Source organism: Micropterus dolomieu, linkage group LG13 (genome assembly GCF_021292245.1).
Source record: "Micropterus dolomieu isolate WLL.071019.BEF.003 ecotype Adirondacks linkage group LG13, ASM2129224v1, whole genome shotgun sequence".
NCBI lineage: Eukaryota > Metazoa > Chordata > Actinopteri > Centrarchiformes > Centrarchidae > Micropterus > Micropterus dolomieu.
The window spans coordinates 29,308,105-29,324,826 of NC_060162.1; the positions used below are offsets into that span (position 1 = coordinate 29,308,105).

The following is a 16,722-nucleotide window of genomic DNA, read 5'->3' on the forward strand; positions in this document are numbered from 1 at the left end:
AATCATACATTGTGATTTCTGGATTTTTTTTTCTGGATTTTTTTTTTTTTTAAGATTATGTCTCTCACAGTGGACATGCACCTACGATGACAATTTCAGACCCCTCCATGATTTCTAAGTGGGAGAACTTGCAAAATAGCAGGGTGTTCAAATACTTATTTTCCTCACTGTAAGTGATTTCTTAATTGAGAATAGGTATGGTAGTAATAAGGCCTGTGTGTGGCTAGAGAAATTGAACTCAGCTTTCCAAAGATGTGATAAACCACAGTTGATTATTGTTTTAACGGGGGAGGGGGGCAATGACTTTTCCAATCAGGGCCATGTAGGTTTGGATTTTTTTCCCCCTTAATAAAAACCTTCATTTAAAAACTGCATTTTATGTTTACTTGTTATCTTTGTCTAATATTTCAATTTGTTTGATGACCAGAAACATTTCAGTGTAACAAACATGCAAAAAATAAGAACACTCTTTCACACCACTGTAACAGCACCTGTCACGTAGATGTCCTTTGATGAATGAGGAGAGGAAGCTAGCAAAGCGTGATTTACCGTGCTCACAATGTGCAGGTGAAAATAATTTGTTCCGCAATGATATTAAATTAAACAAATAAACAGATATTTTGCGTCAAACATAGTGGAACCATGCCTCTGTAATGTGCATGTCAACATTACTATTAACTAACATTTAGATAATGGATTTGTGAAATCTGTGAATCAAAAAAATAAATCTACCTTTAATAGTTGAGCATATTTACAGCAACCTGGTCAGTAAATTATGAGAGCAACAACAACAACATTCAAAACCAAAATAATCGTAATAGAGGTAAAATGTTCAATTACTTAATTAATATTTAATATTATTTACAGAGACCAAACAAAAGTTGGAGAAATGATGCAGGTAAATTTCAGTGGTTACCAAAAAGGTAAAGCACACAGGCACATTGCAATTATGTAGATGTGTTTGGGGCAGGACCATTATCAAGCATGTAAAGTTTGGTACAGATCTGAGCATGTCCAGTGAAGTTCTGATGACTTCCTGTTTCATGGCAAAGCACGGAACGCCACGACGCCATACGCAGTTGAAGGAAAACTCACGCTTTACAACATGACACCATCACTAGTTTTCTGATGTAGTTTTGAAGTAGATATAACCAACCTGCAAGAAGTGCTTCATCACAGCATAGAAGTAGTCACTTCCTGTTGCCAGTAGGTAGCGCTGTGACTATTGGTGAATGTTGGCCTGTAGATGTGTTCTGGGTGGGACTCATATTAAACGTGCGAAATTTGGTTATATTTAATAGTGCTGCAGCTAATGATGATTTTAGTACTCAAAGCTTCTACAGATCATTTCATCGATGCATTGTTTAAGAAGTACTTTGCTTGGTGGCGACACCCAGACTGTAACATTACACCGTTGTACTATTGCGTTAGGCCACATAGGTTTTGTTTCACGGGGGATGGACTGTAACATTACAGAGCTGTTTTATTTTAGCTTGAAATAATCCCATACTTTGTACACTTTCTTCTTCTTTTGCCGACATTGAGCAGTAGGTTGTTCTCTTAGCACAACTCTGCAAGATTATGAATTTCCTCCTGATATGAAGTCTCATCGTTGTTTGAAATCTGGCCGATGATGGTGATGTCATCCGTAAACTTCACAACACAGCACTCTTCATGTCGAGGGATGCAGTCGTGGGTATCCAGCGTGAACAGGAGGGGGCTGAGCACACAGATCTGGGGGGGCTCCCGTGTTGAGTGTGGAAGAGGTAGGAAGTCCACCAATCCAAACTGACTGGGGTCTGTTTGTGAGGAAGTCCAATATCCAGTTGCAGTTGAGTGTTGTATTTAAACCCAGAGTGCAGAGTTTGCTGATCAGTTTCAGGGGAGATTGTGTTGAATGCTGAGCTGAAATCCACAAACAGCATTCTGATGTAGGTGTTGTTTTTCTCAAGGTGTGTGAGGGCTGAGTGGAGGGCAGTGGAGATGGTGTCCTCTATGGATCTGTTGGTTCTGAAAGCAAACTGCTGAGGGTCCAGGCTGGCTGGGATGTTGTTCTTTATGTGCTGGAGAACCAGTTTTTTAAAGCACTTCATCAGAATGGGGGTGAGAGCCACAGGGCGGTAGTCGTTCAGACCGAACACTGCAGACTTTAGGTATAGGAATAATAGCTGTCTTTAAGCAGGTGGGAACCCTCTCCTGAGACAGGGAGATGGTGAAAATGTCAGTAACATCAACAAGCTATTGGCACAGGTCTTTAGTACATGGCCAGGGATGTTATCAGACCCAGCTGATTTACTCATATACAGTCGTATGCAAAAATTTAGGCACCCCTGACAATTTCCATGATTTTCATTTATAAATAATTGGGTGTTTGGATCAGCAATTTACTTTTGAGCTATCAAATAACTGAAGGACACAGTTATAAACTGAGGTTTATTGGATGAACATGAAATGTGAAATATGCATCAAAACTAAAGTAGTTCGGTGCATAAATTTGGGCACCCCAACAGAAATATCACATCAATATTTAGTTGAGCCTCCTTTAGCAGAAATAATGGCCTCTAGACACTTCCTAAAGCCTGTAATGAGTGTCTGGATTCTGTATGAAGGTATTTTGGACCATTCCTCCTTGCAAAACATCTCCAATTTCAGTTACGTAGGTTTGCTTGCCAAGCATAGACAGTCCACTTCAAATAACCCCAGAGATTTTCAATGATATTCAGGTCTGGGAAATGGGATCTCTTTTCAAGGAACTAAAACGTTCCTTCAGCCCATCGCTGTGTGCGTTTCCACCGTGGTTTAAAGACCTGCGAAGATTATGCAATTAACCAGCTGACATAGGATGTAGGCTGTAACCACTATCCATGAGCTAAATTTATAAATTAACATCAGATTTGACTGGAATATATTGAAAAACTACAGGCTATTCTTGACCATTAAAAACTTGTGTGGGAGTATAATGGAGAGAAACACGATAAAGTTTGTTACACATTTAATCACAAACTGGATAAAGCCATCAACTTCTTAAAATAACTCAGGCACAGAGAAAGCAACACAAAAATAAAATCGCGACAGTTTGGAAGGTTATTAAAACATTTCCAGCCGACAAGAGCCTGTGTCCGCCTGAGCGTCAGAGGAACGGGATGTTTAACGAGCTTTATTTCCTGCTGTAATCAGCTGTTCCAACTTTGGCTCTGTTTAAAACAACAACTTCAGAACCAGTATTTAGCGTAACTCCATCAGCTGCCCACTGTAAACACACCGCTTCACGCTGGCTGCTATTTCCTAGCAATACATTTAATGCCAACATACTAACTCAGGTGGACAACGGGGAGACTTGTGTGACTTTGACTGCTGATTGTGATTTATCGGTTTGCAAACAAGGTGGAAAAGAGAGGAGCAGTCGTAGAAAAAACACCCGACATTGTCCAGTTAAAGCCAGTAGCCTCTACTCGCCCATTCAGAATTTCACTGCAAGGCAAGCCCCACCCCCCCAAAGTACCAGTACTTTTGGAAAGTACTACCCCCCGAGCAGGGACTTTTTGGGCGGTAAAATAAAGACCCTAGAACTAAATTTAGACCCTGGTCCCTTTGGTGGAAACACAGTAAGTTGCTCCAGAGGTTCCTAGTTCAGGGCTATACTTTCTTTGGTCGAAACGCAGCTAAAAATAATCGTGACTAGTTGACTAATCAAATAAATAATTAACAGATAAGTCAACTACAAAAATAATCATTAGTTGCAGCCCTAAACTGTAGGGAAGACAACATTACTGTGGGGCATTTATTCTAGCATCAAGTCCAGCTGTGGAATCCTAACATAATCTGAGACTTGGTTTAGTTAGACAGTATTCAGAATCATGCAGTGTGTGTGATATCTGAACCATCAGTGTGATAACACTGCTGGCAGAAAGACATGGAATGCAAAATGTCTGAGCTTGCATCTACTCCACATGAAGTCTTCCCGCTTTTCATCCGAAGGAAAATAAAAACCATTAGAAACGATGGCACATGTAGACAGGGCGTTTACAAGCAGACTGTCAATTCAGAACACGGTCCCGAAGATGTGAAATGCTGGTGTTTTCTCCATTTCTGAACTTGTTCACACAGACACTGTAACTGGAGATAATATCAGATAATGCTGAAACTAAAATATAGAGAGATCAGTAACTGCATAGGTCTGGTGTCAAAACTAGCGAGAGGTCACATGAAATACCAAAAACACACACAGAACATACAAAAACACACTGCTTCCTGTTGGTGACCATGGAGACCAGTGGCCAGGAGGAGTTTACACTGCTGAACTAAGCCATCACAGATGACAACAGCAGAGCGTTCGAGATGCAGTTAACAGCAGCTCTCATTAGCTGAACTCCAGAGACACTGGGAGCACACAGCACACACAGTAACAGTATGTAACACAACACAACATGCCTGTCAAGCAAGATGATTGGATGAAAACCTACAAGTATCATTGGTAACATTTTTAAAAGCCTGTGTGTAAAATGACAAACATAACCCATTGTGTTTACAACCACAGCCTTAATCTAAAGTACCTGTATTTTATTTTTTTGCTAATATGTGACTAAGATGTGATATTTTTAGAACAGTGTAAACAGGCCAAGTCACATGGAATCTAAGCTTTTTCAGTTCAAATTTGGGCCACTTTCATTTGTGGTCCTAGTCTGATACAGATCGGATCTACTGAAAGGCGACCTGAGTCTGGACACTCTGATCAGAATTGACGCGGCTTTGAGTGAGTGAAAGCTGTGAACAGTTGTCATTATTTGGGAGAAATGAGAGGACAATGAAAAACGGGAGTCTCCCGTGAAAAATCGGGAGGGTTAATAAGTATAATAACCGGAGCTAACATCTGTGGCTCCTTGTTTACTTCTGTACCACAGCGTGCTGCGTGGGACATCGTGTTAATTCTTCTGCGCATGCGGGTCACTTTCAGGCCGTGGAGAGTTCACACTGCAGTGTTGACATGGGCCACATTACAATAATGTGAACTTTCAAACAAAAACAATCGCATCTGGGGGGAAAAAAAATCCGAATTGAGCATTAAGGCCTGCAGTGTCTTAGACTGTCAATGACCTGACAACTATCACTGTTAATCTGCACTACATTACATATAGTGCATTAGGGCTGGACGATTTCACCTAAAATCAAAATCATGATTAACTGAACATTTTACCTCAATTACAATTATTGAACGATTATTTTGTTTTTGAATGTTTGATTTTTTTTTTTTGCGCTCATAGTTCACTGACAAGGTTTGTACTGTAAATATGCTCAATTATTAAAGCTGGGTTTATTTATTTTTTTGATTAACAGATTTTAAAATCGATTATCTAAATGTTAATTGATAAGGTAATGTTGATGTCCACATTATGGAGACACGGTTCCCCTATATTCGGCACATCGCCGCTTCTGAATTACGACTTCTGCTACTAAAATTTCACTCAGTTATTAATGTCGATAACACAGGCTTTGCTAGCTTCCTCTCCTCATTGATCAAAGGACATCTAAGTTACGTGACAGCTGCTGTTATAAGATCAGTGGAGTTAACGTCAGGTCTTTGAAGGAGTGCAATGTGTATTGATAGCAAAAAAAAAGCAAGTTTATTTTCAGTCTGGCAGTAAATGTACTGTGTAGGTCACAGCGTGTCCGTTAATAAAATGGATGTCTGTTGTTTCGCCAACTGCTGGAAGGGGAAGGTGGTTAGCGCCAACTTACTTAAACTCAACTTAAAGCTGAGCAGGACTGGACGTGGTGGAATCACATGAGCACACATGCCACGATCAAACTAAGGTCCAAGTCTAAATTAAGATCATCCTGAACATCACCTTAATTACTCAAAAAGTAAAGTGCATGCTACAACTCTGCATGATGTCCAAGCCCCAGTGGAGCTGGAACACTGGAGTGAAACGTGCGCCATCAATATTTAAGAACAACGCGTTTATACTTTGCTGGTCTGGACTGATAAAATCTTCCTTGTCACGCTTCCCTTCTGACTCATCAGTATGGACTTACTGCACACTTCTGCTTTGTAGGGTCAGGTATCGTTTGGGTATTTTATGATTCCGGTGCCAAGACAATACTTTAAAACTCCGCCTGATCAAGGACCCAATACACCAAGACAATGAGACACTCCTGCCTTTCCCAGCTGGGGTTGTCTCATCCCACCAAATACTGTACATCCAATTTTCTACTTGTGGAATTCACCATCACTACCCTTGAACATGAAGTGCTCAGCAGTCATCAGGGAAATGCAGCGGCACTCAGTCTCTTCATCTGCCCAGAGTGAACACTGAATGACTCATTGATTTCTGTGAAATAGTCCATGGGCAACAGTCAATGGTACAGTGGAATTTCCATTCCAAGTTTCGATCTGGGCATGCGGTACAGAGCGGGGAAAACTCTTAATGGTAGACGTGATACAGGATCACCATGACCTTCAAACCACCACAAACCCCCTTTATTTCAAACTCCATATTGAGCCAAACAGTGCTGCCTCAATGAATGTGCGCCTACCACAGCCGCTAATTAAATCCCGTCATCTATCAGTTGATAGTGCATAGTGCATATCTGCTAGCAGCAGTAATTGTGTGGTGATGAAACAGGCTTGACTCCTGATACTGTACTTTATACTAGCCATTAAGACACAATATGAGCTGACTAGGGAACGCATTAGTAGCCCCCTTTCAACCTTGAGACCACACGAGACCAGCTTTTCATCACAAACTACTTGATGGCTGGATATGGGAATAGCTCATTAGCCGCTTCAGAGATTAAAGAACAGGGAAGGGAGATTACTTTTCACCATTTCTCATTTACTATAAAACTGATTGTAGTGATCTTGGACAAAGGCATCCTGCTTATGTTGATGGACTTATTATTAATCAGCCCGCCAATTAATCAGGCCAATATCTGGCATTTTCAGATAATCGGTCAATACATGCACTCACGATGCCAACATATGATCCTAAATTACATCAAATCTAATCTAATAGCATTACTGGCTAGAGTTAAATACATTAGTTATACTGTATAGAATAATGCAGCTGAATGAAAGCAAAACATGGTTATGGGGGTCTTGGGTCTCATATAGCTTGATCAGTTTAGCTTGATCAGTTATCAAACTGCAAAAGGTGGGTAGTAGTTACATTTACTCAGTTACATGTATTCAAGAAACTTTTGAGTAAAATGTAGAGTAGTTTTAATGCATCACACTTTCACACCATAAAAATATCATACGCTACTTCGCTCCTCCTCCTACCACCTGGTAACGTTACCTGCAGCCAGCGAGAGAGGAGGAGGGACTGATACAGACTGATGTTGTTCTTTCTAAACGTCACTCACTACTTGTGATGTCAGATAAAGTTATTGAGTTACTTTGCTGTTGTAAACATTATTGTTGCTGCTCTAGAAACAACATTTAGCTGGATTTAAAATATTAAATTAAAAACAACCAGGCAGTTAATACACTTCAATATATGTTTATTTATCGCAAGTAATACGTCTTCTCAGTATATAACGTTATCGCACATTGAATATTTTCCTCATACCCTGCAGGTATACCTCAAGCCCGTTGGGTCTGGTATTACCAAATAACCATCACTAAATAATAGTAAAGTATCGATAGTGGTATTGATAAAGAATCGGATCATTAAGCAGTCTCAATAAGGGTATCAATATCAATAAAAAATTAACGATCCGCATCCCTATTCTGTTGTGTTAATGCTAATGTTTAATAAAAAGCTAGACACAGTATATCATGCTTATAAACTCATACTTTCTGCCATAAAAGGAAATATTCAAGCTATCAGGGGAACAAGCAGTGTGCTCATTGGTGTAGCCTGATGAAGACAGACCAAATTATGCACACACAAAAAACACAAACTACTCCTATTTTATGTGGATGTGACTCATGTAATGTTTCAACCACCTGATCCTCAGGTAAACATGAAAAAGTGAACACCCCTGTATTTAACAGGGAATAAATTATGAACATCACAACATTATCTCCTTATTTGATTTGTTTGCCAACTCATAATTTATTATTGACTTTCGATTTTTAAACAATCTTTACTTATTGGAGTACTAACAGACTATAATATTAATGCAATACTTTGTAATCACACATCATCGTATACACACTGGGAATATTGTCCTGGTGTAAATGTGGCAGGTTATCTAATCATGAAATGATGACTTGTAATATCATCACAATTAAATGTGATTACATACACTTGTTTGTTTACTTCTTTACCTTTACCTGAGGAGGACCATTTCAAATAATACACATCCACATTAAATTAAAGACTAGGGTTTAGGGACTAGATGTTTTATTTCTAAAGTTACTCCCTAAGTTACTTGCTACTCAAGTAATTTTTTTAGTAATTACTTTTGTACCGTTTATCAAGTAGTTATTTTGATGACCACTTTTACTTCTACTTGAGTACTTGTTTTTGCAAAGTAACAGTATTTTACTTGAGTAGAATTTTTGGCTACTCTACCCACCTCTGGATACAGCCTACCTAATGCTATTCAAGAGGTGTCCTTGACAACTCAAGATCTAACCTGTTCCAGGAAGCAGGCATACCAAGTTAGGATAAAGTCTCAGTAAAACCCAGAAAACATTTTCAGTGATAACTGAGTAAACCAGGATAAGAATAACATACGCACTAGTGCTGGCTATTCTGCTCTCAATACAGCATCACATCCTGTGTATTGATAGGATAAGCCACACCATTTCCTGTAGCAACGCTATGGATCAGGGCAGTAAATTACTTTTTTTTAGATTTGTCGGGCCCAGCTAATAATCATGTTGCCGTAAAAAAAAAAAAAAAATCTATTAAATATTTATGGATAAAATAACCAGGAATTTAATTTTTTGGCTAATACAGGTAATTTCATAATAATACCCAATACCTGACAAAAAGATACTTTAACCATGCTGATTTTAGTGGGGATGGGTGTATATATTTAATTTGAAAATATTAAGAATAAATTACCCTAGATTATTTCTCACCATTTTAACTGTACATAAAACTAGTTTAATCTGCTCACCTCATTTTTCCCTTCAGTGTCTGTCACACAAACACACCTACCTCTGTGTGTATGAACTGTTGACTTTCTTCATCAGCAGTAAGGTTTGTGCACATTATGAAAAAGCTGCCTGCAAAGACATGAACCTTGCCAAAATTAGGTAATCCATCACAGTGAACATCAAACCTGTTGGTCCCATTACACAATGTTCAAATCGATGTTCTCTTACGATAACAGAACAACCACAATAAAAAAAACAAGATGTTAACTGTGATAGATTTTCCTGTCAGGTTTCAAGTCTGCACACGTTGATTTCCTTTGTGAAGACGTTCTTTGAATTCATCTGTCAACTCACATGTTAGGGTACATGCAGTACTATGTTTTAAAATTATCCAATTAGTGATGGCATAAAGATACAACAAAAGGGAAGTTACGTAACACCAGCACAGGACATTTGCAAAACATCATTCTGCACCTAAACCACACCAAGGTACAAACATGACAAAAAGGAAACCAGACACGGTGAAAATGTTGGTCTTCCCAGTGCGCAACAAGGACACGACAACCCAGGTCTAAATCACTTATTTGACTGTCATTTTGCCCCATATCTTTAATTATAAAAAAATATGGTTGTTTTTGTTTGTTTTTTTTACTAGATTAAGACTGGGTGCTCCATGGTGATTTGTTTGTTTGTACAATTTAAACAATTTTTTCGTTTGAAATAATTTACATGGCCTAGGCTAATTCCTTTTTTCCCCCCCAGAAAGGAGCAAAGGCATTGTCCTATACCATAGGCCTAGGCCTATGCCAGTCATTGTTCTAAGCTCACGCACTCTACATAAAGTAGAATGTGTCCGACTTAATGGCAGTCGCCGGCAGCTCACGTTTAACTATCAAGTCAGCTAAAGTCAGCCTCAGTCATCTCGAGCGCACCTTATATATCGGGACCTAAGCGACTTAAGTCTCAGAAACAAAATTCTTCTGAATTCTGTGAATCCAGTCAAATCTATCCATATAAGCTATTTGCACCTGGACATTATTTCTGCCATTTTGAACAATCGGTATGGGGGTCATTTTTTTTCCAACAATTTTTGCGCAATTTTTGTGTATTTGCAGGTCGTTTTACATTTGCCAATATTTTTTGTGAGTTTACAAATCTTCATTTTGTGTTTGTTTATATTTATAGATTAAACATGGATCGCTCATCACACAAATGATCACAGATTTGATATTTAGTTTTGAAATGATCCATTTTCAATGAAATGTGAACAATAATCTGAAAGGTAAAAAAAATGAGTACAAATGGAATGCACCATTAGTCCCTCCCAGCGGGGGAGACACAAGAAAGCATGTAAGGAGAAACAAGGAAATGTGTCAGAGAAATGAGACATCCTTTCCTCTCAAATGCCATGTGAAGCGATGTCCATTTCTGATGACAGCAAAAGAGCCAAAGCCAAAATTGAAGCTGAATTGTTAAATGTCTGAAGACCAGATAAAATCCAGTCTGAAACTGGCAACACTGATTTAAAATCAGCAACTTTCTGATCAAAGAATAAGTAAACAAGTTTATGATTCTGATTAGACATTCTATACCAGCTTTCCATACTATATCATATTTCCCAAAGTGCCTATTAAATGCACTGTCCCTCGGGACAGCACTGTCTGGTGTGTCTCTGATAGACAGCCATTTACAATACTATACAGAACACCCCTCTTCCGCCTCCTCTCTCCTTTCTTTTCTTCCTTTAGCTGACTTGAATAACATAAGGTCCGGTGCCACTGACCTGCAGCGCAGCTGCGCATGTTATATTAATATGCAAATGAAACACAAACAAACAGATCCAACTCTATTTTTGAGTCAACAACAATTTACAAACTATGTGAAATCTACGTTGATTGCAGTGGTTGACTACAGAATTCTGACCGGCTACCAAAGCATTTTTGCCCCCCTGACACAGCCAGTAGTGTTTGTATACAAGAAACCAGTCTATACACCGATAGAGGTCTGTGATAGAACACCTCATAACGATTAATTGCATTTGCGATATTATTGCGATGTGATAAAACAATCGCAAAGGCTGTGATTACACTCTGGTCACGTGACACCCAAGAGTAAAGCATCTGCAGACGAAGCACCAACTTCACAACTCACGCTGTACCTTGACTTGTTGTACAATGGCCTTACACTTGACAGAAGCTGACATGACAAAAACTTTAGTGTCACACAGGGAATGAGAGTAGCACCGTCACCTGCGGGTAACTTGGTGGTGGGTGAAATCGTCGGGCCATTCGCGGCTTTGTTGGACGGGAAAAATGCACAACAGAAACACACACACGAAATATCTTTTAAGTTTGAAACTAAACGCACAAGTCCGAAAGAGACCCAGTCTGTCCCGAGTTACAGCCACTGCGCTGCTCACCAGCATCGGAGGCTGGGGGGGTTAATTGAACCTCAAACTAAGTATTTTGTGTTTTCTTACTGGGATATAGAAAGATGGACACATAGGAGATGGTTGAACTGTGGGTTTTGTATTGAGCGCTTACTGTATAACACACTGTGGTAAACTCAGTTCTTGTGATCTGTAGGTATGCCTATCTGATATTAGGCCCATATCATATAAATGCAGGGTCCGAAATTAACTTTTTGGCTCACCTGCCACGGGGACTGGTAGATGAAAAAAATCCACCAGCCAAGCATATTTTTTACCGGCCACATATACATTAATTTCAGTACATTTAATTGATATGGTATTTTTAATGAATAAGTGTACATAGAAGTCAAAACAGAGCAACAAATAGTAAGACATGGAAGAGGTGGAACTAGCGCTCATAACAGTACATTTGAAGGTTTTGTAAAACTATCAGAACTTAAACCTCATAGTCATCCGACGACTCACTCTCTACCGCAATTACACTTTTTGCATGGTCCATGAATTCTGGCCTCCTACTCCTAACAGAGTTTTGGTGCCACAGCATCACAGCTTTGCTTGGATCATTGTCCCTGATCACTGGAGAGGACAGCTGGACCATAAGGAGATCTGACAATATATCAGACTAAAAAAAAAAAAAACACAGCCAGGGCGGCCAGGACAGGACGTGAAAACAGGACATGTCCTGGGAAAACAGGACTGATGGTCACCCTACCATAGCTTCATATAAAATGTTAGTCTAGCAAACAAGTTTCACTTACTCGCACATCCACTCGAAGTCAGAAAGTGGCCTGGCCTTCTTGCCAATGGCATGTACAGTCCTAAACAGAAGCTTCATCTTCTTGCTGACATTGCCATTAGCGCTGTCACAGAAGTTTTCGAGAGTAGAGGCTCAGATTGAGCCAGAGACACAGACACGCAGGCAATGTGACACTTACTGTGTTCATGGTCACGAATGTTCATCGTTTTATTTCCGATGACAAATGAGTTGTTTCTGTTTTTATCTTTAGCATACTGGCGACACACAGAACAACTCATCACGACCGCGTCAGAATCATATTGTAGCCAGCCTCTTGAAACTCCGTTCTCTCCAAACCTCCATTTCTCACAAAACTTTTTTTTTATGTAATTCGTCCCCCTTTTCGTCTGTGGGTTTTCGTTTTAAAGGTTGGCTCACTCCTGGTAAATGTCGCCACATAACAGCTAATAAGCGGCAGCTAGCTGCAGATCGGTGACTTTGCAGTTCGTACCGCGCTTTCTCCTTTCCACAAGCACTCGCGTGGCCGACGTTGCTATGCAACCATGAACAGAGGCGCGCTTGGAAAAACGGGCGGCCGGGCGCGTCTCAGTGTAAGAGTGTAAGTGAATGTCGCGATATTACTGATCATGGAAAGATTTTGCAGCGGTGCTGATGAATACATTGTAGGGAAAACACTGATTATTACATTACTATTTTGGTGTGAACATTCACCCGCCAGTGTGGCGGATAGCCTTTTGAAATTTACTCGCCAAACGGAAAATCTACCCGCATTTGGCGCTTGGCGGGTGTTAATTTCGGACCCTGTATAAATGTAATGCCATGACTTGACTCTCAAATTATCATTCTCATATTATTAAAATTTGATATTTCTTCTCCACCATAGCTCTTAATAATAATTCATGCAACACCTAATTTCATTATAACACAGGCCTGACCCACAAGAAAGAACACTGTATGTTTAAACTAATATTAATAGCATATTAAATTGCAATTGCGATATTGGTAGAAAATAAAGAAAGAAAGAAAAATCGCAATTACATTATTTTCCAAAATCGTTCAGCCCTAGCTGATCAGTAACAAGAAATGGGAGAACAGAGATGGCAAAGATATGTTTGAGGTCTACACTCAAACTGACTTAATTACTAAACACTTAAGAGACAACAATCAAGTTATTCATGCCGTTATCCAGATTAATTATCACTTATGATAAACATCTCCCTGAGCTGCATCAAATCACCGTATTTCTAATTTTAAAAAGAGCACAGGCCACAGATTCCATACTGCAGTTAATCAATGTCTTCTATTCATAGTCTAAATGTTTACAGGACAGGCTTTGCCTGGTTTCTAACATGTCTCTGTTCCAGAGTGAGTAACCAGTATAAATCCATCAGGACTTTCACGCAGACTACCGCTGCTGTTACTTTTAATTTTAACAAGATGTTACTTTGACAATTAAAGGCAAAGTCAAATAAACAGCTCCTGTTCACTGCACCAGTAGAAATTACTCTTTAAAACCAGATCAGGGCACCTATGGTTACGTCAACAAAATCATCTTCAACATGCTGCTTCGACCTGAGTGTCCTTCCACACAGGAGGGGTTAAATCAGTCGGGTCAGCTGTTGAGATGGTCCTGGCTGGAACACTCACCTGATGACTGCCAAACTGAGCTGAAGCCACAGACCAACCAACAGAGAAGGTGACAGAAATCATGTGTGTGCGCAGGTACTTGTGTGATATAACTGAGATTTTTATTTAGCCGGGTACACTGTACATCCAAAGTATGTGGACAGGTATACCAAGATACTTTCTGGCAGTTTCACAATCAGTAGTTCACTTTTAATGTTTGAGGCCATTGGTAGAAAGAGCCGCAAGTAGTTTCACAAGCCACACGGTATGTGAACATGCAGGCCCACATACTTGTGTACATTTGGTCTGGGCCTGTTTTGCCACTTAATTGAAACCGGCAAACATACAATGTTATTTCAGTAAACAGTGTTCTTCAGTCTTTGTGGCAACAAGGACCCCTTCCAGGTTCAACAGGACATGCCCACGCACACAAAGCCAACTACATAAAGAAAAGGTTTGGCCCTGACCTCAACCCTATCCAACACATTTGGGATGAACTGGAACGCCGGCTGTGAGCCAGGCCTTAATGCCCAACATCAGTGTTAAGAGTTCACTATTGCTCTTGTGACTAAATGTAAACAACCAAGGTCCTTCTCTGATGGAAATTCATCAGACAAGAGTGGAGGCTGTTGTGTCAGCACAAAAATGCCCATGGTGATGGAATCAATGTTCAACTATCAAATATGGTGGTAATGTTCAAACTGCCGCGAATTATTACCAAGTGAATTATATGGAACATTTCAGAGGACAAACAGGCCATGAAGTCCTCACTGCACACTAGTAAATTGCCACTCCTAACAGAAAATGGCATTCAATCAGAGTCAGGGTGTGCCATTCTCAAGAGAATTACCTGACCAATTACAACAAGCTTAAATTACACCGTTCTTTTGATAAGGGTGTTCATGATGGAAATAAAATGCCAGCACCACAGAAACATCAGCTGTACACATACAACCAAACTCCATTTGTTGTGATGAGACTACCTTCTGCTCTGTCAGCCACAGCTTCGGTCTTAACACTTAAATTTGTCACTGCAACAAAAACAAAGCAGCCATGCGTGATTTCTGTGGCCTAAAAGGGGTAAGAAAAGCACGTGTTGTTTCTGTCTGCACATGTGCACAGACTACAAATATCTCTGCACAGCACATGACCTGGGATGGAGGATGAATTGATGATGTGAGTGACTGGCGTGCTCGTCCTCTGGAAGTCGCGGCGGGCATAATATGTGATTACAAAGACTTATTAACGTTATAAGCTGATTTCTACTGGACAATATGAGCGGTTCTCTCTCTACAGCGTCATGCCCGTCAATGCTCTCACAGCCCTGTGTGGCAGCTTACCTTGTCCAGCTCGTCATGCAGCTCCGACAGGGTGGGTCTGATGAGCTTCTCCCCCAGCGGGGCAGCTGTCTGCCGGTAGAAATCGATGTTGGGCACAGCATCGATGGTGTTATGGCCAAAAGTCCTCAGGTAATAAGTATTGGTGTGGGTGTCATAATGATAGTGATGCTGGCCCCCTGTAGATGAATGCAAACTGGTCTCGCTCATCACAGTGTCCCCATTCTGCAGCCCCTCGGCAGGCGCTGCCTCCGGAGAGGCCGGGCTCCCCGCTCCGCTCGGATCCGCAAAGTTCACCACCCGAAACCGGCCTTTGGCTTCCTCTCCGACGACCCCTGGATCAGCACCCGGACCATCTGGAGGAGCGGCGGAAGAGGCCTTATCGCTGGATAGAACAGTAGTGGAGGTGTCGGAGTTCGGGGACTTGTCTTCGGGGGCGCCCGCTGCCTCAGCCACAAGGTCCACCTGGAATCGGCTCTGGCTGGGCGTCGGACCGGGCGGCCTCAGCCCTGCATCCGGGGACAGACAATCGTTTTCCGTCGCGGCGCTCTCCGCCGGGGCGGAAGGCGCGGAGGATGGCGCTGACATGTCACAAAAAACACCAATGAACGTCAAAGCCGGGTGGGGGAAATGGCCACGTTATGGACCGCAAAACTAACTGGAGGAAGTATGGAAGCTCCGTGACAAACACACACCTCTGATCTAGTCAGTAGAAACGCAAGGCAGCCGTGCCGAGAGCGGTAACGTAAACGTAGTAGTGAAGGATAGCTCGTTAGCTGCCCCGGAACATGAGGCTGGAAACTTTCAGTCACTCTCCTCCTTCTTTTTCCGTGGCAGTAAATCCAAATTCTCCCGGTTTACTTACTTACTTTCGCTCGCTCGCTCGGAGCCACTGGGCTTTCTGTTTTCCAGGGCAGGATGCTATTGTCGACCTTGCCGCAGCTCCTCCTAGACTCCCAGAGCTTCCCTCCCTGATATTATACACACTGCAGTCGGCATCACTGAAGGGGTGGGCTCCCGCTGAGGGGAACCTCGCGAGATGTCATCGACCGTGTCTCTTTGTTTTTAAAAGGAGAGGGAAATGTCGCGAGAAAAGATTCCAATACCTAAACAGTAGTCGTGACGTTGAAAGTCCTATGGGAGGAAGGGATGGGGACGAGGAGGTGGGGCGGAAACTGCACCAACAGGCTTACCAAACTCAGGCCTTTCTCATTTCTCAGTTTGTAGCCTGCCTGCTTAACTCCTCGCATCGCGTAGTTCCTCCCACGAGACAGTCTTGCCTCGGAGCCGTCATTTTAAAGCGACGTCAATGAAATATGACGTGTGGCACAGCTGCATCATCTGTCCATTGTTCTGGTAAAGCGTGCCGCTGTGATCTCTGTCAGAGGAGCATACCACCTGTTGGGTTGGCACCAATACATAAAGGCTACAGATCATATCTTCACAGTCCAGAAACATGTCTGTCAACATTATGGCATGTAGAGAAATCTCTATATGTTGAAAGCAGCAGCTTAAAGCA

General features: G+C 41.3%; 1 protein-coding gene across 2 annotated transcripts in view; it reads right to left on the reverse strand.

The window, feature by feature from the left end:
* Window positions 1-16,445, reverse strand: part of slc12a2 (solute carrier family 12 member 2) — an 89,241-nt gene extending 72,796 nt beyond the window's left edge. The window contains exon 1 of one of the 2 annotated variants that reach the window (XM_046067686.1): window positions 15,207-16,445. In XM_046067686.1, coding sequence (XP_045923642.1) covers window positions 15,207-15,791 — 585 coding nt within the window. In that variant the 5' untranslated portion in view covers window positions 15,792-16,445. The remainder of the gene's footprint in view (window positions 1-15,206) is intronic. The other variant, XM_046067685.1, reaches the window with a different exon arrangement.
* Window positions 16,446-16,722: the final 277 nt, after the last annotated feature.